This window comes from Rhinopithecus roxellana, chromosome 5, assembly GCF_007565055.1.
Source record: "Rhinopithecus roxellana isolate Shanxi Qingling chromosome 5, ASM756505v1, whole genome shotgun sequence".
NCBI lineage: Eukaryota > Metazoa > Chordata > Mammalia > Primates > Cercopithecidae > Rhinopithecus > Rhinopithecus roxellana.
Window position 1 is genome coordinate 82,385,489 of NC_044553.1, and position 24,048 is coordinate 82,409,536.

The following is a 24,048-nucleotide window of genomic DNA, read 5'->3' on the forward strand; positions in this document are numbered from 1 at the left end:
CACACACAGGTTTTCATCCATAGTCCCTGGCTTACAATGCCCACAACCTTGTTATAGTTTTGTTATAATTAATGTTGGAGTGCTTTAGGCCTCAGAAACAGACCTGAAGAAATGGAATCCCTCTCTTTCTCTGACCCTTTCCTGTCCTTTTTCACCTACCCAAGGCAGGACTAATCTGATTATGGGGCAGACCCTCATTCCAGAGGGGGTCCTGCCCAATATCCTAAAGAAAGAATGGTAAACACAGAGGCCAAGACTGAACAGACAAGCCTTGCTGGGTTTAGACCGTGTGCTTTTTCCAGTCACATTTCTACATGGTTCTCAATCATGCCTATGTAATGAAGCCTCCCCCAAAACTCAAAAGGGTAGGGTTCAGAGAGTTTCTGGATAGCTGAACATGTGGGGGCTCATTGACGATTGTGCACAAGGAGGGCATGAAAGCTCTGTGCCTCTTGCACCATACGTCACCCTATGCATCTCTTCTTCTGTATTCTATATAATACCCTTTATAATAACTGGGTAAGCATAAGTGTTTTCCTGAGTTCCATTCCGACAAATTAACCAAACTCCAAAAAGGAGTCATGGGAACCCCAAATTGAAACTTGTTGATCAGAAGTTCTGGAGGCCTACACGTGTGACTGGTAGCTGAAGCTGGGGACTGGACGTCCAACCTGGGGGATCTGACACTATACCCAGGTAGATGGTGTCAGAATTGATTTGAAGGACACATAGCTGGTATCTGCTGCTTGTTGTGTGTGGAAAAAAAAACAAAAACACTTTTGGTCACAGAAGTCTTCTTTAGTGTTGATTGTTGTTGCAGTGTGAGAGCAGAGGACAAAAATGGTTTGACAGTTTGGTGAAAACAGTACCTGAATATAAAAAGCAGCCCAATTATCTTTCTAACATGACTTCCCTCATGTCACACCCCCTCTTACAGATTCCAGTCAAAATTTCCCATCACATCAAATAATAAATGGAAAACTAGCTATTACTGCTCCCCAAAGGGCCCAACCCTTTTTATCTGTTCCTATTTTTCAATAATTATTAATATACATATAATGTATAAATTAGTACATTTTATAATTCTTACCATTACAATTACTTTTATTCCTCTTTCTACTTTTACTACACTACTTTCTTCTTAGAAATTAGTTTCTTTTATTATGGCCAGTTTATTTCAGGCTGAGATCAAGTCATTCTTGTACTTTTAAAATATTTGACTGCACTGAATTTAAAACAAATCTTTCAATGTTGCACACAATACATTTAAATATTAATGTATTCTTCTTTTCTAAATATTACTTTGTATAAATCCTCCCAACTAAAAGGTATGATTCATAAGAGGAGAAAAATAAATGAGGTAAGCTGCTTTAGGTAACTTCCTTATACCAAATTGAGTCTGTTTTCATGCAATTCTATGTTAAAACTATTTTTGAAAAGGAAAGGGAGATGGTTTCTAAGATAATTTCATGATGTGCTAATTCTGGATTGAGTCAGAAAGAAGTTGAAGTCAAATCCTTTATAGAAAATTAACTCTTGAGGTATCCTTAGCTTATGATAAAACACACAGATTTTAAGGGTGCAGCTTGATGAGCTTTTACTTGAAATCACCATTGCAATCAATATATTTGACTGATACTTTACATTTTTCCAGAAAGGTCCCTTTATGCCCCATTCCCCTGCTCATACATCTAGAAACTAATAATTACATTTCTATTTCCATAGATTAATTTGAAGTATCCTAGAACTTCATACAAATTAAATCATACATTAACTACTCCATTTGGTCTGGCTTGTCTCATAATTTCTTTGAAATTCAACCATGATCTTGCATGTTTCAGAAGTTTGTTCGAGTTATAACAGAGGAGTATTTCAATGAATGAAGATATCAGTGTGTTTATCCATTCACCTATCAAGGACAAGTTCTTGGTTTCCAGATGTAGAATATATTTATGAATAATGCTGCTATGAACATTCATAGACAAGACTATGTGGTAAGTTCCTAGGACTGAAATTGCTGGATCATAGTGTAGGTATATGTTTAACTTGATAAGAAATTATAATTACACACCCTAATTTTTCTCATGACATTTTACTCTCCAGTTCATCCATTATCCTCAACTCCATTTGATTTCTATAATCTCTAAGTCTATCCTCTAAATTCTTTTAAGGAAAAGTTTCGACTTTCCTTATTGATTACGCTTCACTCTTTTAATGACAGGTTGAATCTTTCCCTCATTTAGGCTTGAGAAAAATGTCCTTAAGTGTCCTAAACTTGCATCAAACCCACTTACTCATCAAACTCCACTTATGACTTCCCTTAGAGGACAAGGGACATTTCAGCTCACTTATACACTGCTATTCTCAATTCCTGCCATTTTTTTCCTCTTCCTTTGACCCCCTGACCTACGACTCCAGCTCACTGAAAACAGCCTCCCCTGATGAGCACACCATTGTTATGTAACAGCCTAACCCTTCCCACTCACCTATCAGGGGGTGCCAAGCCTGCAGACTCACTCTGCTTTCCTCATAACTGCCCTGAGGAGAAGGCTGAAGACTGAGGAATCCTCTTTGTGCCTCCCATTTGATTGCATTTTCTTTGGTCAAAGGTTCCCTTATTCATGGGACCTGCCTGGGTTCAGGACCCCTTGACAGGTGCTCTCTGGCTGCCTGTCCTCTGGGCACTCTTGTCCCAGGTCTATTGTTTTCATGACCCACCAGGATGGCGCTTTACTTCCTCAGAAATTGTGATCCCCAGGGAAGTGCCCCACAGGAGGCGTGGAGTTGAGATGCCAGACCAACTCTCTTACAGCATGCGTTTCCGGGGCCGAAGACACGTGATTCACATGAAGCTCAAGAAGAACATGATGCCCAGACATTTACCTGTTTTTACTGATAATGACCAGGGGGCCATGCAGGAGAACTACCCTTTTGTCCCGCGAGACTGTTACTATGACTGCTACCTGGAAGGGGTTCCTGGGTCTGTGGCCACATTGGACACCTGCCATGGAGGGCTGCGTGGCATGCTGCAGGTGGATGACTTGACTTACGAAATCAAACCCCTGGAGGCTTCTTCCAAATTTGAGCATGTAGTATCTCTGCTTGTGTCAGAAGAAAGACCAGGAGAGGCTAGTAGATGTAAGACTGAAGGGGAAGAGAGAGATCAAGAATCTGAAAAGTTAACACTGTCTGAAACTCCCAGAGCAGGCCACGTTTATTTGTGGAGGCATCACAGAAAAAACTTGAAAATTCACTACATGGTTACTAATGGATTATTCAAGCGGAACCCTAATGTGTCACACATAATAGAGAATGTAGTGATTATTAACAGCATCATACATACCATTTTCAAACCAGTTTATTTAAATGTCTATGTACGTGTTTTGTGCATATGGAATCAAAAGGATGCAGTAAAATTTTCTGGGAGGCCGGGTAAAACTGCTGTAGAATTGTTTGGTTTGTGGAAATACCGTACACTTTATTTCAAAATTCCACATGATACCTCCGTTGTTTTTACAGCATTTCGACTTGAAAACCGGGACTGTTATGCCAGCTTTGACGGAATATGCAACCCGAACTGGGGAGCAATGTTTGTGTATTTAATGAGATATCACTTATTTAGGGGGGCATGTTTAACAGCGCATACACTAGGTCATAACTTGGGCTTGACACATGATTCTGCTGGTTGTTATTGTTTTCGACGAACCAACTGTCTCATGGCTCCTGTTCCTGATCTTAATGATATGATGAGCAATTGTTCTTATGAGAATATGCAAAACAAGTTGAATAGATGGGATCCTTGTTTGAGTGAACCAAATGTTCCATACACTAATTTTCCTTATGTAGCTGATCGTTGTGGAGACAAGATCAAAAATCAGAGGGAAGAATGTGACTGTGGCTCCCTTAAAGATTGTGCCAATGATAGATGTTGTGAGACCTCTTGTATCCTTTCTCTTGGCAGTGTTTGCAATACAGGACTTTGCTGCCGTGGGTGTAAATATGCTGCCCCTGGAGTGGTTTGCAGAGACTTGGGTGGCATATGTGATCTACCGGAATACTGTGATGGGAAAAAGGAAGAGTGTCCAAATGACGTCTATGTCCAGGATGGAACCCCATGTTCAGCAGTATCTGTTTGTGTAAGAGGAAACTGCAGTGACCGTGATATGCAGTGTCAAGCCCTTTTTGGCTACCAAGTGAAAGATGGCTCCCCAGCATGCTATCAACAATTGAATAGGATTGGTGACCGATTTGGAAACTGTGGGGTTATTCGACAGCGAGGGGGAAGTAAACCTTTTCCATGTGAAGAAGATGATGTTTTTTGTGGAATGTTGCACTGTAGTAGTGTCAGCAAGATTCCCGGTGGAGGTGAGCACACTACATTTCGTAGTATATTAGTACGCGACATACAAGAAGAAAAATGCTTTGGCTATGAAGCACACCAGGGGACAGACTTGCCAGAAATGGGGCTGGTAGTGGATGGTGCAACCTGTGGCCCAGGGAGCTACTGTCTTAAACACAATTGTACTTTTTATCAAGACCTGCATTTTGAGTGTGATCTTAAAACATGCAATTACAAAGGAGTATGTAACAATAAAAATCATTGTCATTGTGTGTTTGGGTGGCAACCACCAACATGTGAACTGAGAGGAACAGGAGGTAGTATAGATAGTGGCCCTCCACCTGACAAACAATATCGTATTGCCAGCAGTATACTTGTGAATACAAACCTAGTACTACTTTTAATATTTACTCGTTACATCCTTTTTCTGGTTTCGCTTCTCTTTGGTGGCTTTTCACAAGCATTACATTTTTATGGAAGAGAAAGGGAAGGAGACAACACAATGGAGTAAATGACATTGACACTTACTGGGAGATATAATCAATAGTCACTCTGACAATTAGATCATCTTTTAGCAATTCTGATGTCATCTTGAAATAAAATCACTTGGCAATTTAAAAGGGGTCTGTGTGTTTAAATTTACTTAACATTTCATGTCTGGTCATATTCTCAATACTTCTACAGATGATGGCAGAAACTCCTAGATTCACTAACAAGAGGACTTGTACTCATTTAAGATTTGGGGTCTAATGTTTTCTACATACCCCTGTGGCAAATCCTGTTTGCACTAATATACATTTGCTTTGCTTTAACACTCTTAAGGTCTTTTTCTTTCTCTTATTTTTGAGACAGGGTCTCACTCTGGCGCCCAGGCTGCCAGGCTGGAATGCAGTGGTGCAATCTTGGCTCACTGCAACCTCTGCCTCCTGAGTTCAAGCAATTTTCCCGCTTCAGGCTCCTGAGTAGCTGGGATTACAGGCACACACCACCACGCCTGACTAATTTTTGTATTTTTAGGAGAGAGAGGGTTTCACCATGTTGGCCAGACTGGTCTCAAACTCCTGGCCTCAAGTGATTCACCTGCCTTGGCCTCCCAAAGAGCTGGGATTACAGGTGTTAGCCACCGCACCCAGCCTTAAGGTCTTTTTCTGATTGGTTACATTTGAGATGTTTGTTATTTGTCCATTTTATTGTTAGTGTTAAACAAATAAGCATAAGAGGCTACCTTGGCACTTATACGGTAGGAAGATTTTAAAAATCTTTGTGTCATAGGCACCTTGAATTTCAACAGTGGTAATACATAATCTGTATCTTGTAATAAATCTTAAAGAGAATGCTACATTGTTGCACAGATAAGTATGATGTTTGTTGTAGGTTCATTTTAGTTTGCTAATGGTTGTTTTTTATTTTAGTCATGAATAGATGTTGGATTTTAGCCAAGAAATTGCGTTATTGGATCTGATTATATAGTCTTTCTTCCTTAATCTTTAATGTACTGAATTATATTGATTGATATTCAAATGTTGCAACAATGTTGCATTACTAAAATAAATTCAACTTGGTTGTAATATACTATCTTTTTTGTACATTGCTAAATCTGACTTAATATTTTGTGCAGGATTTTCTTTTTTAAGATGGAGTCTCACTCTGTCACCCAGGCTGGAATGCAGTGGTGCAATCTCTGCTCACTGCAAGCTCCACCTCCCAGGTTCATGCCATTCTCCTGCCTCAGCCTGCCAAGAGGCTGGGACTACAGGCGCCCACCACCATGCCCGGCTAATTTTTTGTATTATTTTGTGTAGGATTTTTAAATCCATGGTCACGATTGAGAGCAAGCTATAATTTTCTTTCTTATGCCCTCTTTCTTAGATTTGAGTGTCATGATTATACCATCTCTTAAAATGAATTGAAGAATGTTCAATGATACAACATTGGAGTTATTTATTTCTTGACCGTTAGGTTTAGCTTATAAAACCATCAAAGCTTGTTTTCCTTTTAGGAAGATTTTAAACTACTCATTCAAATTTTCAATTGAAAATTTCATTGAGATAATTATACATACCTATAAAAATAATAGAGAGATCTCATATAGCTTTTACCTAGTTTCTCCCAATGGAAGCAAAATATAGTTATTAAACTGTAGTACAATAACATAACTAGGTTGTTGGCATCAATACAATTTACTGGGCATACTCAGATTGCCTCAGTTATATTTGTACTCATTTGTGTGTGAAAGTATGTAGCCACTCCTGCTTTTTTAAAATCAATGTTTGCATGGCAAATCTTTTTCAATTCTTTTACATTCAGCCTATTTGATTAGATTTGAAGTGAATTTTTTATACACAGTATAGTGTTGTGTCATGTTTATTTACCCACTCTGCTTCTCTCTGTCTTTAGATTGGTATATTAAGATCATTTACATATAAGTTAATTATTGTTAATGCTTACGTCTTCCATTTCATTATTTATTTCTATTTGTTATAGCTATTTCTTATTTGTATTTGGTTTTTGGTTTTCTGTTACCTCCAGCTGTGTATTTGTACATTTGCACACTGCTGTAAAGAAATCCCTGAGACTGGGTAATTTATAAAGAAAAGAAAGTAATTGACTCAGTTCTGCAGGCAATACAGGAAGCATGATGCTGGCATCTGCTTGGCTTCAGGTGAGATCTCAGGAAACTTACAATCATGACAGAAGGTGAAGGGGAAGCCATCACTTCATATGGCTGGAGAAGGATGGACAGAGAGTGAAGGGGGAGGTGCTATGCACTTTTAAACAAACAGATCTCATGAGAACTCACTCACCATTACCTGAGAAGATGATGCTAAACCATTCATGAAGGACTATCCCCATGATTCAATCATCTCTCACCATGCCCCACCTCCAACGCTGGGGATTACAATTCAACATGAGATTTGGGTGGGGACACAGATACACATCGTGTCGAGCTGCATCTATGTTACTGCAAAGGCATGATTTCATTCTTTGTATGGCTCTATAGTATTCCATGGTGTGGATGTACCACATTTTCTTTATCTAATCCACCATTGTTGGGCACCTAGATTGGTTCTATGTCTTTGCTATTGTGAATAGTGCTGCAATGAACATACAGGTGCATGTGTCTTTTTGATAGAACAATTTATTTTTCTTTGGTATATACCCAGTAATGGGATTGCTCAGTTGAATGGAAGTTCTCTTTCTAATTCTTTGAGAAATCTCCAAACTACTTTCCACGGTGTCCTTTGGCCAATCTTTAACAGTAGATCCGCTAGCTGCAAACTCTTGTAGTTCTCCTTCCTCTCAGAATGTCTTTATTTCCTGTTCATTCCTGAAGGACAGTTTCACATGATATAAAATTCATGGTTGATAGCTCTTTTCTTTCAGTACTTGAAAAATGTTGTGCCACTTCCTTCTCACTTCCATGTTTTCTGATGAGAAATCTACTGTCATGGCTAACTAGTTTTCCCAGCACTATTTATTAAATAAGGAATCCTTTCCCCATTGCTTGTTTTTGTCAGGTTTGTCAAAGATCAGATGGTTGTAGATGTGTGGTGTTATTTCTGAGGCCTCTGTTCTGTTCCATTGGTCTATATATCTGTTTTGGTGCCAGTATCATGCTGCTTTCGTCACTGTAGCCTTGTACTGTAGTTTGAAGGCAGGTAGAGTCATGTCTGCTGCTTTGTTCTTTTTGATTAGGATTGTCTTGACTATATGGGCTCTTTTTTGGTTCCATATGAAATTTAAAGTAACTTTCTCTAGTTCCGTGGAGAAAGTCAATGGTAGTTTGATAGGAATAGCATTGAATGTCTAAATTGCTTTGGGCAGTATGGCCGTTTTCACAATATTGATTCTTCCTATCCATGAGCATGGAAGTTTTTTTTTCATTTGGTTGTGTCCTCTCTTCTTTCCTTGAGCAGTGGTTTGCGGTTCTCCTCGAAGACGACTTCAGGTCCCTTGTAGGTTGTATTCCTAGGTATTTTATTTTCTTTGTAGCCATTGTGAATGAGAATTCACTCATGATTTGGCTCTATGCTTGTCTATTTTTGGTGTATTGGAATGCTTGTGATTTTTGCACATTGATTTTGTACCCTGAGACTTTGCTGAAGTTGTTCATCACAAAAGCAATGGCAACAAAAGCCAAAATTGACAAATGGGATCTAATTAAACTAAAGAGCTTCTGCTCAGCAAAAGAAACTATCATTAGAGTAAACAGGCAACCTACAGAGTGAGAGAAAATTTTTGCAATCTATCTATCTGACAAAGGTCTAATATCCAGAATCTACAAGGAACTTAAACAAATTTACAAGGAAAAAACATATAACCCCATCAAAAGTAGGGCAAAGGATATGAACAGACAATTCTCGAAAGAAGACATTTATACGGACAACAAACATGAAAAAAAAAGCTCATCATCACTAGTCATTAGAGGAATGCCAATCAAAACCACAATGAGATGCCATCTCACACCAGTTAGAATGGCGATCATTAAAAAGTCTGGAAACAACAGATGCTGGAAAGGACTCAGAGAAATTGATACTCTTTTACATTGTTGGTGGGAGTGTAAGTTAGTTCAACCATTGTGGAAGACAGTGTGGCAATTCATTCGAAATACCATTCGACCCAGCAATCCCATTACTGGGTATATACCCAAAGGATTATAAATCATTATACTATAAAGGCACATATACACGTATGTTTATTGCAGCATTCAAAATTCTTTTAAGGAGAAGTTTCCACTTTCCTTATCGTTGGATACGCTTCCCCCTTTTAATTACATGTTGAGTCCTTCCCTCATTTAGGCTTGAGAAAAGTGTCCTTAAGTGTCCTAAACTTGCATCAAACCCACTTACTCATCATACCCCACTCATGACTTCCCTTAGGGGACAAGGGACATTTCAGCTCAGTTATATGCTGCTATTCTCAATTCCTGCCATTTTTTTCCTCTTCCTTTGACCCCCTGGCCTAGGTCTCCAGCTCACTGAAAACAGCCTCCCCTGATGAGCACACCATTGTTATGTAACAGCCTAACCCTTCCCACTCACCTATCAGGGGGTTGCCAAGCCTGCAGACTCACTCTGCTTTCCTCATAACTGCCCTGAGGAGAAGGCTGAAGACTGAGGAATCCTCTTTGTGCCTCCCATTTGATTGCATTTTCTTTGGTCAAAGGTTCCCTTATTCATGGGACCTGCCTGGGTCCAGGACCCCTTGACAGGTGCTCTCTGGCTGCCTGTCCTCTGGGCACTCTTGTCCCAGGTCTATTGTTTTCATGACCCACCAGGATGGCGCTTTACTTCCTCAGAAATTGTGATCCCCAGGAAAGTGCCCCACAGGAGGCGTGGAGTTGAGATGCCAGACCAACTCTCTTACAGCATGCGTTTCCGGGGCCGAAGACACGTGATTCACATGAATCTCAAGACGAACATGATGCCCAGACATTTACCTGTTTTTACTGATAATGACCAGGGGGCCATGCAGGAGAACTACCCTTTTGTCCCGCGAGACTGTTACTATGACTGTTACCTGGAAGGGGTTCCTGGGTCTGTGGCCACATTGGACACCTGCCATGGAGGGCTGCGTGGCATGCTGCAGGTGGATGACTTGACTTACGAAATCAAACCCCTGGAGGCTTCTTCCAAATTTGAGCATGTAGTATCTCTGCTTGTGTCAGAAGAAAGACCGGGAGAGGCTAGTAGATGTAAGACTGAAGGGGAAGAGAGAGATCAAGAATCTGAAAAGGTAAAACTGGCTGAAACTCCCAGAGCAGGCCACGTTTATTTGTGGAGGCATCACAGAAAAAACTTGAAAATTCACTACACGGTTACTAATGGATTATTCAAGCGGAACCCTAATGTGTCACACATAATAGAGAATGTAGTGATTATTAACAGTATCATACATACCATTTTCAAACCAGTTTATTTAAATGTTTATATACGTGTTTTGTGCATATGGAATCAAAGGGATTTAGTACGGTTTTATCAGATGCCTGTCGGAAAGGCTGTAAGAGATTTTGGTGTGTGGAAATATTTTAAATGGTATACAAAAATTAAACATGATACCTCAGTTGTTTTTACAGCATATCGACTTGAAAACCGGGACTGTTATGCCAACTTTGATGGAATATGCAACCCCAACTGGGGAGCAATGTTTGTGTATTTAATGAGGTATCACTTATTTAGGGGGGCATGTCTAACAGCGCATGCACTAGGTCATAACTTGGGCTTGCCACATGATTCTGCTGGTTGTTATTGTTTTCGACGAACCAACTGTCTCATGGCTCCTGTTCCTGATCTTAATGATATGATGAGCAATTGTTCTTATGAGAAGATGCAAAACAGGTTGAATAAATGGGATCCTTGTTTGAGTGAACCAAATGTTCCATACACTAATTTTCCTTATGTAGCTGATCGTTGTGGAGACAAGATCAAAAATCAGAGGGAAGAATGTGACTGTGGCTCCCTTAAAGATTGTGCCAATGATAGATGTTGTGAGACCTCTTGTATCCTTTCTCTTGGCAGTGTTTGCAATACAGGACTTTGCTGCCATGAGTGTAAATATGCTGCCCCTGGAGTGGTTTGCAGAGACTTGGGTGGCATATGTGATCTACCAGAATACTGTGATGGGAAAAAGGAAGAGTGTCCAAATGACGTCTATGTCCAGGATGGAACTCCATGTTCAGCAGTATCTGTTTGTGTAAGAGGAAACTGCAGTGACCGTGATATGCAGTGTCAAGCCCTTTTTGGCTACCAAGTGAAAGATGGCTCCCCAGCATGCTATCAACAATTGAATAGGATTGGTGACCGATTTGGAAACTGTGGGGTTATTCTACGGCGAGGGGGAAGTAAACCTTTTCCATGTGAAGAAGATGATGTTTTTTGTGGAATGTTGCACTGTAGTGGTGTCAGCGAGATTCCCGGTGGAGGTGAGCACACTACATTTCGTAGTATATTAGTACGCGACATAAAAGAAGAAAAATGCTTTGGCTATGAAGCACACCAGGGGACAGACTTGCCAGAAATGGGGCTGGTAGTGGATGGTGCAACCTGTGGCCCAGGGAGCTACTGTCTTGAACACAATTGTACTTTTTATCAAGACCTGCATTTTGAGTGTGATCTTAAAACATGCAATTACAAAGGAGTATGTAACAACAAAAAACATTGTCATTGTGTGTTTGGGTGGCAACCACCAACATGTGAACTGAGAGGAACAGGAGGTAGTATAGATAGTGGCCCTCCACCTGACAAACAATATCGTATTGCCAGCAGTGTACTTGTGAATACAAACCGAGCACTACTTTTAATATTTACTCGTTACATCCTTTTTCTGGTTTCGCTTCTCTTTGGTGGCTTTTCACAAGCATTACATTTTTATGGAAGAGAAAGGGAAGGAGACAACACAATGGAGTAAATGACATTGACACTTACTGGGAGATATAATCAATAGTCACTCTGACAATTAGATCATCTTTTAGCAATTCTGATGTCATCTTGAAATAAAATCACTTGGCAATTTTAAAAGGGTCTGTGTGTTTAAATTTACTTAACATTTCATGTCTGGTCATATTTTCAATACTTCTACAGATGATGGCAGAAACTCCTAGATTCACTAACAAGAGGACTTGTACTCATTTAAGATTTGGGGTCTAATGTTTTCTACATACCCCTGTGGCAAATCCTGTTTGCACTAATATACATTTGCTTTGCTTTAACACTCTTAAGGTCTTTTTCTTTTTCTTATTTTTGAGACAGGGTCTCACTCTGGCGCCCAGGCTGCCAGGCTGGAATGCAGTGGTGCAATCTTGGCTCACTGCAACCTCTGCCTCCTGAGTTCAAGCAATTTTCCCGCTTCAGGCTCCTGAGTAGCTGGGATTACAGGCACACACCACCACGCCTGACTAATTTTTGTATTTTTAGGAGAGAGAGGGTTTCACCATGTTGGCCAGACTGGTCTCAAACTCCTGGCCTCAAGTGATTCACCTGCCTTGGCCTCCCAAAGAGCTGGAATTACAGGCGTTAGCCACCGCACCCAGCCTTAAGGTCTTTTTCTGATTGGTTACATTTGAGATGTTTGTTATTTGTCCATTTTATTGTTAGTGTTAAACAAATAAGCATAAGAGGCTACTTTGGCACTTACATGGTAGGAAGATTTTAAAAATCTTTGTGTCATAGGCACCTTGAATTTCAACAGTGGTAATACATAATCTGTGTCTTGTAATAAATCTTAAAGAGAATGCTACATTGTTGCACAGATAAGTATGATGTTTGTTGTAGGTTCATTTTAGTTTGCTAATGGTTGTTTTTTATTTTAGTCATGAATAGATGTTGGATTTTAGCCAAATAATTGCATTATTGGATCTGATTATATAGTCTTTCTTCCTTAGTCTTTAATGTACTGAATTATATTGATTGATATTCAAATGTTGCAACAATGTTGCATTACTAAAATAAATTCAACTTGGTTGTAATATACTATCTTTTTTATACATTGCTAAATCTGACTTAATATTTTGTGCAGGATTTTCTTTTTTAAGATGGAGTCTCACTCTGTCACCCAGGCTGGAATGCAGTGGTGCAATCTCTGCTCACTGCAAGCTCCACCTCCCAGGTTCATGCCATTCTCCTGCCTCAGCCTGCCAAGAGGCTGGGACTACAGGCGCCCACCACCATGCCCGGCTAATTTTTTGTATTATTTTGTGTAGGATTTTTAAATCCATGGTCACGATTGAGAGCAAGCTATAATTTTCTTTCTTATGCCCTCTTTCTTAGATTTGAGTGTCATGATTATACCATCTCTTAAAATGAATTGAAGAATGTTCAATGATACAACATTGGAGTTATTTATTTCTTGACCGTTAGGTTTAGCTTATAAAACCATCAAAGCTTGTTTTCCTTTTAGGAAGATTTTAAACTACTCATTCAAATTTTCAGTTGAAAATTTCATTGAGATAATTATACATACTTATAAAAATAATAGAGAGATCTCATATAGCTTTTACCTAGTTTCTCCCAATGGAAGCAAAATATAGTTATTAAACTGTAGTACAATAACATAACTAGGTTGTTGACATCAATACAATTTACTGGGCATACTCAGATTGCCTCAGTTATATTTGTACTCATTTGTGTGTAAAAGTATGTAGCCACTGCTGCTTTTTTAAAATCAATGTTTGCATGGTAAATCTTTTTCAATTCTTTTACATTCAGCCTATTTGATTAGATTTGAAGTGAATTTTTTATACGCAGCGTAGTGTTGTGGCATGTTTATTTACCCACTCTGCTTCTCTCTGTCTTTAGATTGGTGTATTAAGATCATTTACATGTAAAGTAATTATTGTTAATGCTTACGTCTTCCATTTCATTATTTATTTCTATTTGTTATAGCTATTTCTTATTTGTATTTGGTTTTTGGTTTTCTGTTACCTCCAGCTGTGTATTTGTACATTTGCACACTGCTGTAAAGAAATCCCTGAGACTGGGTAATTTATAAAGAAAAGAAGGTAATTGACTCAGTTCTGCAGGCAATGCAGGAAGCATGATGCTGGCATCTGCTTGGCTTCAGGTGAGATCTCAGGAAACTTACAATCATGGCAGAAGGTGAAGGGGAAGCCATCGCTTCATATGGCTGGAGAAGGACGGACAAAGAGAGTGAAGGGGGAGGTGCTATGCACTTTTAAACAAACAGATCTCATGAGAACTCACTCACCATTACCTGAGAAGATGATGCTAAACCATTCATGAAGGACTATCCCCATGATTCAATCACCTCTCACCATGCCCCACCTCCAACGCTGGGGATTACAATTCAACATGAGATTTGGGTGGGGACACAGATACACATCGTGTCAAGCTGCATCTATGTTACTGCAAAGGCATGATTTCATTCTTTGTATGGCTCTATAGTATTCCATGGTGTGGATGTACCACATTTTCTTTATCTAATCCACCATTGTTGGGCACCTAGATTGGTTCTATGTCTTTGCTATTGTGAATAGTGCTGCAATGAACATACAGGTGCATGTGTCTTTTTGATAGAACAATTTGTTTTTCTTTGGTATATACCCAGTAACAGGATTGCTCAGTTGAATGGAAGTTCTCTTTCTAATTCTTTGAGAAATCTCCAAACTACTTTCGACGGTGTCCTTTGGCCAATCTTTAACAGTAGATCCGCTAGCTGCAAACTCTTGTAGTTCTCCTTCCTTTCAGAATGTCTTTATTTCCTGTTCATTCCTGAAGGACAGTTTCACATGATATAAAATTCATGGTTGATAGCTCTTTCCTTTCAGTACTTGAAAAATGTTGTGCCACTTCCTTCTCACTTCCATCTTTTCTGATGAGAAATCTACTGTCATGGCTAACCAGTTTTCCCAGCACCACTTATTAAATAAGGAATCCTTTCCCCATTGCTTGTTTTTGTCAGGTTTGTCAAAGATCAGATGGTTGTAGATGTGTGGTGTTATTTCTGAGGCCTCTGTTCTGTTCCGTTGGTCTATATATCTGTTTTGGTGCCAGTATCATGCTGCTTTCGTCACTGTCGCCTTGTACTGTAGTTTGAAGGCAGGTAGAGTCATGTCTGCTGCTTTGTTCTTTTTGATTAGGATTGTCTTGACTATATGGGCTCTTTTTTGGTTCCATATGAAATTTAAAGTAACTTTCTCTAGTTCCGTGGAGAAAGTCAATGGTAGTTTGATAGGAATAGCATTGAATGTCTAAATTGCTTTGGGCAGTATGGCCGTTTTCACAATATTGATTCTTCCTATCCATGAGCATGGAAGTTTTTTTTTCATTTGGTTGTGTCCTCTCTTCTTTCCTTGAGCAGTGGTTTGTAGTTCTCTTCGAAGAGGACTTCAGGTCCCTTGTAAGTTGTATTCCTAGGTATTTTATTTTCTTTGTAGCCATTGTGAATGAGAATTCACTCATGATTTGGCTCTATGCTTGTCTATTTTTGGTGTATTGGAATGCTTGTGATTTTTGCACATTGATTTTGTACCCTGAGACTTTGCTGAAGTTGTTCATCACAAAAGCAATGGCAACAAAAGCCAAAATTGACAAATGGGATCTAATTAAACTAAAGAGCTTCTGCTCAGCAAAAGAAACTATCATTAGAGTAAACAGGCAACCTACAGAGTGAGAGAAAATTTTTGCAATCTATCTATCTGACAAAGGTCTAATATCCAGAATCTACAAGGAACTTAAACAAATTTACAAGGAAAAAACATATAACCCCATCAAAAGTAGGGCAAAGGATATGAACAGACAATTCTCGAAAGAAGACATTTATATGGCAACAAACATGAAAAAAAATGCTCAACATCACTAGTCATTAGAGAAATGCCAATCAAAACCACAATGTGATGCCATCTCACGCCAGTTAGAATGGCGATCATTAAAAAGTCTGGAAACAACAGATGCTGGAAAGGATGCAGAGAAATTCATACTCTTTTACATTGTTGGTGGGAGTGTAAGTTAGTTCAACCATTGTGGAAGACAGTGTGGCAATTCCTCAAGGATCTAGAACCAGAAATACCATTCGACCCAGCAATCCCATTACTGGGTATATACCCAAAGGATTATAAATCATTATACTATAAAGGCACATATACACGTATGTTTATTGCAGCATTCAAAATTCTTTTAAGGAGAAGTTTCCACTTTCCTTATCATTGGATACGCTTCCCTCTTTTAATTACATGTTGAGTCCTTCCCTCATTTAGGCTTGAGAAAAAAGTCCTTAAGTGTCCTAAACTTGTATCAAACCCACTTACTCATCAAACTCCACTTATGACTTCCCTTAGGGGACAAGGGACATTTCAGCTCAGTTATATGCCGCTATTCTCAATTCCTGCCATTTTTTTCCTCTTCCTTTGACCCCCTGGCCTAGGTCTCCAGCTCACTGAAAACAGCCTCCCCTGATGAGCACACCATTGTTATGTAACAGCCTAACCCTTCCCACTCACCTATCAGGGGGTGCCAAGCCTGCAGACTCACTCTGCTTTCCTCATAACTGCCCTGAGGAGAAGGCTGAAGACTGAGGAATCCTCTTTGTGCCTCCCATTTGATTGCATTTTCTTTGGTCAAAGGTTCCCTTATTCATGGGACCTGCCTGGGTCCAGGACCCCTTGACAGGTGCTCTCTGGCTGCCTGTCCTCTGGGCACTCTTGTCCCAGGTCTATTGTTTTCATGACCCACCAGGATGGCGCTTTACTTCCTCAGAAATTGTGATCCCCAGGAAAGTGCCCCACAGGAGGCGTGGAGTTGAGATGCCAGACCAACTCTCTTACAGCATGCGTTTCCGGGGCCGAAGACACGTGATTCACATGAATCTCAAGAAGAACATGATGCCCAGACATTTACCTGTTTTTACTGATAATGACCAGGGGGCCATGCAGGAGAACTACCCTTTTGTCCTGCGAGACTGTTACTATGACTGCTACCTGGAAGGGGTTCCTGGGTCTGTGGCCACATTGGACACCTGCCATGGAGGGCTGTGTGGCATGCTGCAGGTGGATGACTTGACTTACGAAATCAAACCCCTGGAGGCTTCTTCCAAATTTGAGCATGTAGTATCTCTGCTTGTGTCAGAAGAAAGACCGGGAGAGGCTAGTAGATGTAAGACTGAAGGGGAAGAGAGAGATCAAGAATCTGAAAAGTTAACACTGTCTGAAACTCCCAGAGCAGGCCACGTTTATTTGTGGAGGCATCACAGAAAAAAACTTGAAAATTCACTACACGGTTACTAATGGATTATTCAAGCGGAACCCTAATGTGTCACACATAATACAGAATGTAGTGATTATTAACAGCATCATACATACCATTTTCAAACCAGTTTATTTAAATCTCTATGTACGTATTTTGTGCATATGGAATCAAAAGGATGTAGTAAGGTTTTATCAGAGGCCTGTCGGAACTGCTATAAGAGAGTTTGGTGTGTGGAAATATTATAAATTGTTTTCACAAATTAAACATGATACCTCAGTTGTTTTTACAGCATATCGACTTGAAAACCGGGACTGTTATACCAGCTTTGATAGAATATGCAACCCCAACTGGGGAGCAATGTTTTGTGTATTTAATGAGGTATCACTTATTTAGGGGGGCATGTTTAACAGCGCATGCACTAGGTCATAACTTGGGCTTGACACATGATTCTGCTGGTTGTTGTTGTTTTAGACGAACCAACTGTCTCATGGCTCCTGTTCCTGATCTTAATGATATGATGAGCAATTGTTCTTACAAGAAGATCCAACACAGGTTGAATAAATGGGATCCTTGTTTGAGTGAACCAAATATTCCATACACTAATTTTCCTTATGTAGCTGCTCATAGTGGGGACAAGATCAAAAATCAGAGGGAAGAATGTGACTGTGGCTCCCTTAAAGATTGTGCCAATGATAGATGTTGTGAGACCTCTTGTATCCTTTCTCTTGGCAGTGTTTGCAATACAGGACTTTGCTGCCGTGGGTGTAAATATGCTGCCCCTGGAGTGGTTTGCAGAGACTTGGGTGGCATATGTGATCTACCAGAATACTGTGATGGGAAAAAGGAAGAGTGTCCAAATGACGTCTATGTCCAGGATGGAACCCCATGTTCAGCAGTATCTGTTTGTGTAAGAGGAAACTGCAGTGACCGTGATATGCAGTGTCAAGCCCTTTTTGGCTACCAAGTGAAAGATGGCTCCCCAGCATGCTATCAACAATTGAATAGGGTTGGTGACTGATTTGCAAATTGTGGGGTTATTCTTCGGTGAGGGGGAAGTAAACCTTTTCCATGTGAACAAGATGATGTTTTCTGTGGAATGTTGCGCTGTAGTGGTGTCAGCGAGCCCGGTGGAGGTGAGCACACTACATTTGGTAGTATATTAGTACACGACATAAAAGAAGAAAAATGCTTTGGCTATGAAGCACACCAGGGGACAGACTTGCCAGAAATGGGACTGGTAGTGGATGGTGCAACCTGTGGCCCAGGGAGCTACTGTCTTGAACACAATTGTACTTTTTATCAAGACCTGCATTTTAGGCCGGGCGCAGTGGCTCAAGCCTGTAATCCCAGCACTTTGGGAGGCCGAGACGGGTGGATCACGAGGTCAGGAGATTGAGACCATCCTGGCTAACACAGTGAAACCCCGTCTGTACTAAAAATACAAAAAAATTAGCTGGGCGAGGTGGCGGGCGCCTGTGGTCCCAGCTACTCGGGAGGCTGAGGCAGGAGAATGGAGTGAGCCCAGGAGGTGGAGCTTGCAGTGAGCTGAGATCCAGCCACTGCACTCTATACTGGGTGACAGAGCGAGACTCCGTCTCAAAAAAAAAAAAAAAACAGGACTCAAGATTACAGATTGTTCAAAATATTTCTTTTCTTGGTTTCTTCATAACAAATAAAGTAAGTTATTTGTGGAGTGTCAGCTATTTTGCTACCCTTTTCTTCTAAGGTGACACAAAAATGCCCAAGCTTGACATGCCCCAAGTAACCAAAGACACTCCAGTTCAAATTTATACCTGATGAAATCACGCCACTTAAGAATTTAACAGATTGATTGACATTGCACCAGACCGTATGTCTACACAGATCTGACCAGGTGTTTGGGTTGAATAGGAGTTTCTGTAGTAGAAGAAATTTGAGATAATAGAAGAGTCTTGCCCCACCTTAGGGAAGTTGCCTAAACTCTCTGCTCATCTAAAGAACTCTGAAAGATGGAAGGAAAATGCTGACTTCAGTCTGACAAAAGGGTACCTAGAAAAAAGTCAAAGCATGCAACCACCATGCTATGAAAGAAAGTCAGGTGATGGGACGATGTGTGCAGCAAACTGCCATGGCAGTGTTTACCTATGTAACGAACCTGCATAGCCTATCCTGCACCTCTACTGCTGACCTTAAAATAAAAGTTGGAAATCAAGAACAAAAATAAAAATGAGGGAAAAAAAGAATCAGATACCAAGAGCAGGGCTTACCTCTCCACCCAGGGAAATTAGGGTTCTTTGATAATGCTGTCTTTGGCACAAAACTGGGCAGTGTTGGCGTTTTGTACAAAACTATTCCAAGTAACAACACAAAATTATTAAATATATATATTATATAAGTTTTTTAAAGTGACTCACATAGAGTTAAAGGCTTTATTCAGTTGAACTACATGAGGGAGTACCTGAAAACCAGGCGATGTCACAAGTGAAGCAGGGTCAAGGTTTTTACAAGATGGGAACGTTCTGAGTAGCTGTCCTTGTCCTTTCCATTTTAGCACCAGTGTTCACCTTAACCAAGACCATAGATGGAGACTATTCGTATTTACTTGTACCTTCTTTGGAGTCTAATAACCAACAGAACAATAATTCTGAGAACTGTCTTTACAAACCTTGTGGGTTTTTGGATAGCCATGGGCTGTGAGAGGTATATAGTTTTTTTAAAAAGGGGTTGGGACAGGGCGCTGGGCATGGTTGTTCATGCCTATAATCCTTGCACTTTGGGAGGCCAAGGTGGGAGGAATACTTGAGCCCAGGACTTTGAGACCAGCTTGGGCAACATAGCAAGACCCCATCTTTATAACATTAATTTTGTTTTAACTTAAAAAAATAAAGAGAAGAAGGAAAAATAAAAAGGACAAAGTGGGAGTCAGGGAGGACCCAGAGCACTTGCTATAATGTTTGTTTTAAATCTTTTGCACCTTCATCCCAGGAGATCAACACTGCTGCACATATCTATTCGCAGTTACCATTGCATTGGGTGGTTCCAAGTGGCTCCCAAGTGAATCCCCTAGTTTCTCCATATAACCCTCCATGCCTCTACTGGGGCTCAGCAGCCTTACCTTCCCCTGCTCTTCAGGGTCAGTTACTCCTGCCAGAATGACTCTTCTTTTTATCTGCGGGTCCTTGAACAGAAGATGTCCCAGATGCCCTGAGGGCAGCTTGCAGGTCTATGGAACTTATGCTGGGTCCTCTGGCAAAGATGCATTCTCTTTGTGGACCAAGACCTGCCTAGAGAACAGGTAGTTGCAGGGAGGGAAGCAGATCAGTGGATCATCAAGTGTGATGATAAGTGAGGCCATCCGGCTTCTCTTCCTTGGCTCTGGGCCCCATATATTCTTTCTATTGCATATACAACACCATGTAGGAATCTCTGACTTAATATACACAATGCATTGTGAAGGCTGGCACTCAATTCTTTCAGAATATTGTTTCTGAGCTGGCACTCTGGCTCTGCCTTCTGCAGGCCATTCTAAGCACTTTAGGAGAATAGATGCTACCTAAATATTGAATATATGATACAAACAATATAATTCATTGCTATGTACCATTCCAGCACCTCATACACTAAAGAGGTGAATGAATCCTCTATTCATATGCCAAGTTGTATGAGACTCCATGCTTAAAGATCTTACAGTCCATATGCCCACAGTAGTGGTGCTGGCTCAAGCTCTGTAGACAGTATCATAACTAGAATATGTATATTTTCTTGTGTGAACTAATCGCTGGCCCTCCCAGGATAAAAGGGGCACAAAGTAGTCAATGTCTCACTAATTCACTGTTTGGTTTCCTTGAAGAATAGCACCTTCCCAGAAACTCAGCCTTGATCTGTGTCACTGGCAAGTTGGACATTCATGACAGAAGTGTCTTAACTCCCTTGGCAAGTGGGAGTCCATGCTATTGAGCCCAATGTACCTCTATCTCTGCCACTATGGCTACCTGTTTGTGTGCCCCTGGAGAATTCATATACATGGATATCTTTTCAAGAGTGAAAAGACCCAAAATAATGGTCAAAGCAGAAAGTTTTTATACTAGAAAAAGAACAATAAATTTGTGAAGAAATGACAAGACAAAAGTGTAGAGAGCCAAAAGCCTGTGGGTTGTAACCTACTCAGCATTCCACTGGAGGCTATATGATCAAACAACAAACTGTTTATCATGAACGCAGGATGTGGGCAAACTCACAGTCGCCAGAAGGTACGCTGAGTGCAATCACTCCCTGGTACCGTTCTCCTTGAGGTTATCTCCTGGAACATCTGAAGACTACTGTTCAGAGAATGCAGTCGTGCAGGCCTGCACCGAGTCAAGCAGCCTACTGACAACCACCTCCTTCTCCCTATCTCCTTTTCTCAATAAATATGAAGGAAGCTAGAAACTCAGGGCCCTTGTTCACTAGAAGCAAGGAGCCCCTTGACCCCATCATCCAAATATACTCTTTTGTGTTTGTCTTTATTCCCACGTTCGTCCCCCTTTGTCCCATCCAACAGGGACTGGGGCCATGACACAAAAAGATCTAAGCTAGGGACAGTGAATTCCAGGGAAGTCACTAGGAGATCTATTGGGTGGAGTGTCAAGGAGGAGTTATAAAGCTAGTGGGAGATAAGAGTTACTTTAGTTTATTTGTACACGTCTACTGCAGCAAAAATTTCCAAACCTGGGGATACGGTTATTTTCTTGTCCTGGCACAGGGAAGGCATCTTTCTCCATGGAAGTTTTATGGCTTGCTATATGCAGGAAAAGGCAGGTCAGATAGTCACTTCTGGAACTACAGTTTCCAAAGTGCTTTGAGCTTGAAGTAATCAATACACTAATGTGGCATATTTTAGAGTGGCACACTTTTAACTCCTTTATTTTCCCTGTCTGAAACTTCCCTAACAGTTTCAAATTAAAAGCTGAGTTGGTATTTGTGGAGAGAAGAGTTGTGTTAGCAGCTGAGTGGCAAGGGATCTGCAATGGGAGAGAAGAACACAGATCAGAAGGAGAATTAATAAGCAGAAAAGCACAATCTAAACACAATTACCCATACTCCATTCAACCAGTCTCCTATCCCTGACAATGGGTCAGGCCAATTGAATGGTTTAGCTTCATTTATATGATGAAGAGTGTTTATCTTGTCTTTCAAAAAGTTCAGATTAGATTCTATTTGTCCCTGGTGGTTTACATATAAGGAGTGTTCCTCACCAATGATTGCACAAGCTCCTCCTTCTTGGGCTGTCATTCTATCCAGGACATGGTGATTCTGAAGTACAACAGAGGCTAAACTGTTAACTTCTGATTGGAGTCTTCTCAGTGCTTGCATAGTAATACTGACTCCTGTTCTATTACCATGGAAACATTGAGAATTGCCCTTTCCCTCTCATAAGTTCCAAAGCCTGGGAAAATGGATCTCAGCATGGAAAGGAACTTAGAATTGTGACATATAAGGGGATTTTCTGTAACATCTCATTTAGTATGCTTGTGTGACACTACTTTATAAACAAAGGAGCCCAAGTTTATAATTTGGCTGGCACTGAAGGAGGAGTACCTGGTGACAAAGGCATTAGGTATCTGAGTCTCCATCATTCTGAGCATGTAGGTGAGAACCCTTCATAGACCTTGTCACCACGCAAGATAAAAAGACCAGTGTGGTTCACAAATAATATCAGAGTCAAATTTGTGACCCAACAGATTGGGGTTTGTTGTGCCTGGTCTTCTGTCATATTGGCACTGGTGAATCTGTATGTGTCCCTGTCAGTCCATAGGAGCAGAACAGATTGCACAATATCAGATATACGAGATCTTTAGTTTGGTTTTGGCAGCTATAGGGCTTGATTTTGTCACCTGGCCATGTTATTCCACATTTTTTGAATACTCACCATGCTATCACCATGTAATCTTTGGTGCCTATCAGTCTACTGAGGAGAGCAAGTGAGCAAATCCAAGTTGCACAGGGCTGACTTCTGGGCCATCCATAACACCTGGTGATGTGGCAAGTGTTTGTACCATAAGAGTGTCAGGACCATTTATGACCTTCGTGAGAGGCTTATATGCCATCTGTGGCATCAAGTCACAGGGTTTGATTGTGCTACTGCCTTAGAAAGTTACCTGTGAAAGATCCTGCATCATCTCTGCTTTCAGTACAAAGGGAAAAATCCCCTTCTAATATCTTTACCTAAAGAAACAACATTCTTCAACCTTCTACACAGGTGTCCAACTCACCAAAAAGAGAGGTAGTGTGACGTTGTTTCTTTTCATGGAAGCCATACCTTGTCAGGCGTCCGTGCTCCGGACTTCACCCACCAGGCACTTGCATCAGCAGGAATGAAAATAAGTTCAGATAATTTTGTATAATCTAGATGCTGATATACCAGCAATCAGATGGCTTAGTTCACGTGGGCAGGGTTTGGAAAACTCGTGCAAAGCAATGTTAGTTCTGTGCCTAAACTGTTAAGAAAACAGTAAGGGTTAATAACAATAAGACACAGTTTGAAAGAAAGTCCATAGTGGAGGATCAGAGGGAGAACTGAATAGACTGAGATAGTCTCCAGTCAGCTTTTTCAATAAGTGCTCAAAGAACAAAGAGGACTTTGTGAAGAAAAGAAAAGGGTTTTGGGTTTTTTTGTTTGTTTGTTTGGGTTTTTTTTTTTTTTTTTTTTTTTTTTTTTTTTTTTTAGGGAAGGTAGAGAGAACCCGTTCCTGTTATACTACCAATGTACACCCTGTCTTGGACCCCAACACCACACAGAAGTCCCATGAGGACTGGGGAAACTACCATGCTCATTCACACAACATCTCTCATTGGTCCAGAGTTGCTTTCAGATGATTTAACTCCTTCTTGTTTCCAGCTTGCTCCATGAGTGCACTGAGCACACCCCCGTAAAGTAGAAAGCCATTAGTGTGTATAGGGCTTGTCATCAATGCTACAGACAACCTCAAGGTTCAGCCTAAGAGGATACAGGCAGGTACCACCAGCATCTGCTGTACCAGACTTTCCAGCCCC

The 24,048-nt window shown here is 40.6% G+C and overlaps 2 protein-coding genes and 1 pseudogene across 2 annotated transcripts; all 3 read left to right on the forward strand.

Moving 5' to 3' along the window:
• The first annotated feature begins 1,945 nt into the window (after window positions 1-1,945).
• On the forward strand, window positions 1,946-4,959 carry LOC104659650 (disintegrin and metalloproteinase domain-containing protein 20-like). The gene has a single exon (XM_030929837.1). It carries the CDS (start codon window positions 2,622-2,624, stop codon window positions 4,848-4,850), a length of 2,229 nt encoding a protein of 742 aa, XP_030785697.1. The 5' UTR covers window positions 1,946-2,621; the 3' UTR covers window positions 4,851-4,959.
• Window positions 4,960-9,142: 4,183 nt separating this feature from the next.
• On the forward strand, window positions 9,143-11,851 carry LOC115897490 (disintegrin and metalloproteinase domain-containing protein 20-like). The gene has a single exon (XM_030930385.1). The coding sequence runs from the start codon at window positions 9,518-9,520 to the stop codon at window positions 11,744-11,746; it is 2,229 nt and encodes a 742-aa protein (XP_030786245.1). The 5' UTR covers window positions 9,143-9,517; the 3' UTR covers window positions 11,747-11,851.
• Window positions 11,852-16,427: 4,576 nt separating this feature from the next.
• On the forward strand, window positions 16,428-19,713 carry LOC104681170 (annotated as a pseudogene).
• Window positions 19,714-24,048: the final 4,335 nt, after the last annotated feature.

Bases quoted from the DNA above. Each gene is read 5' to 3' on its own strand.
- LOC104659650 (XM_030929837.1), top strand. From the start codon at position 2,622: ATGGGACCTGCCTGGGTTCAGGACCCCTTGACAGGTGCTCTCTGGCTG.
- LOC115897490 (XM_030930385.1), top strand. From the start codon at position 9,518: ATGGGACCTGCCTGGGTCCAGGACCCCTTGACAGGTGCTCTCTGGCTG.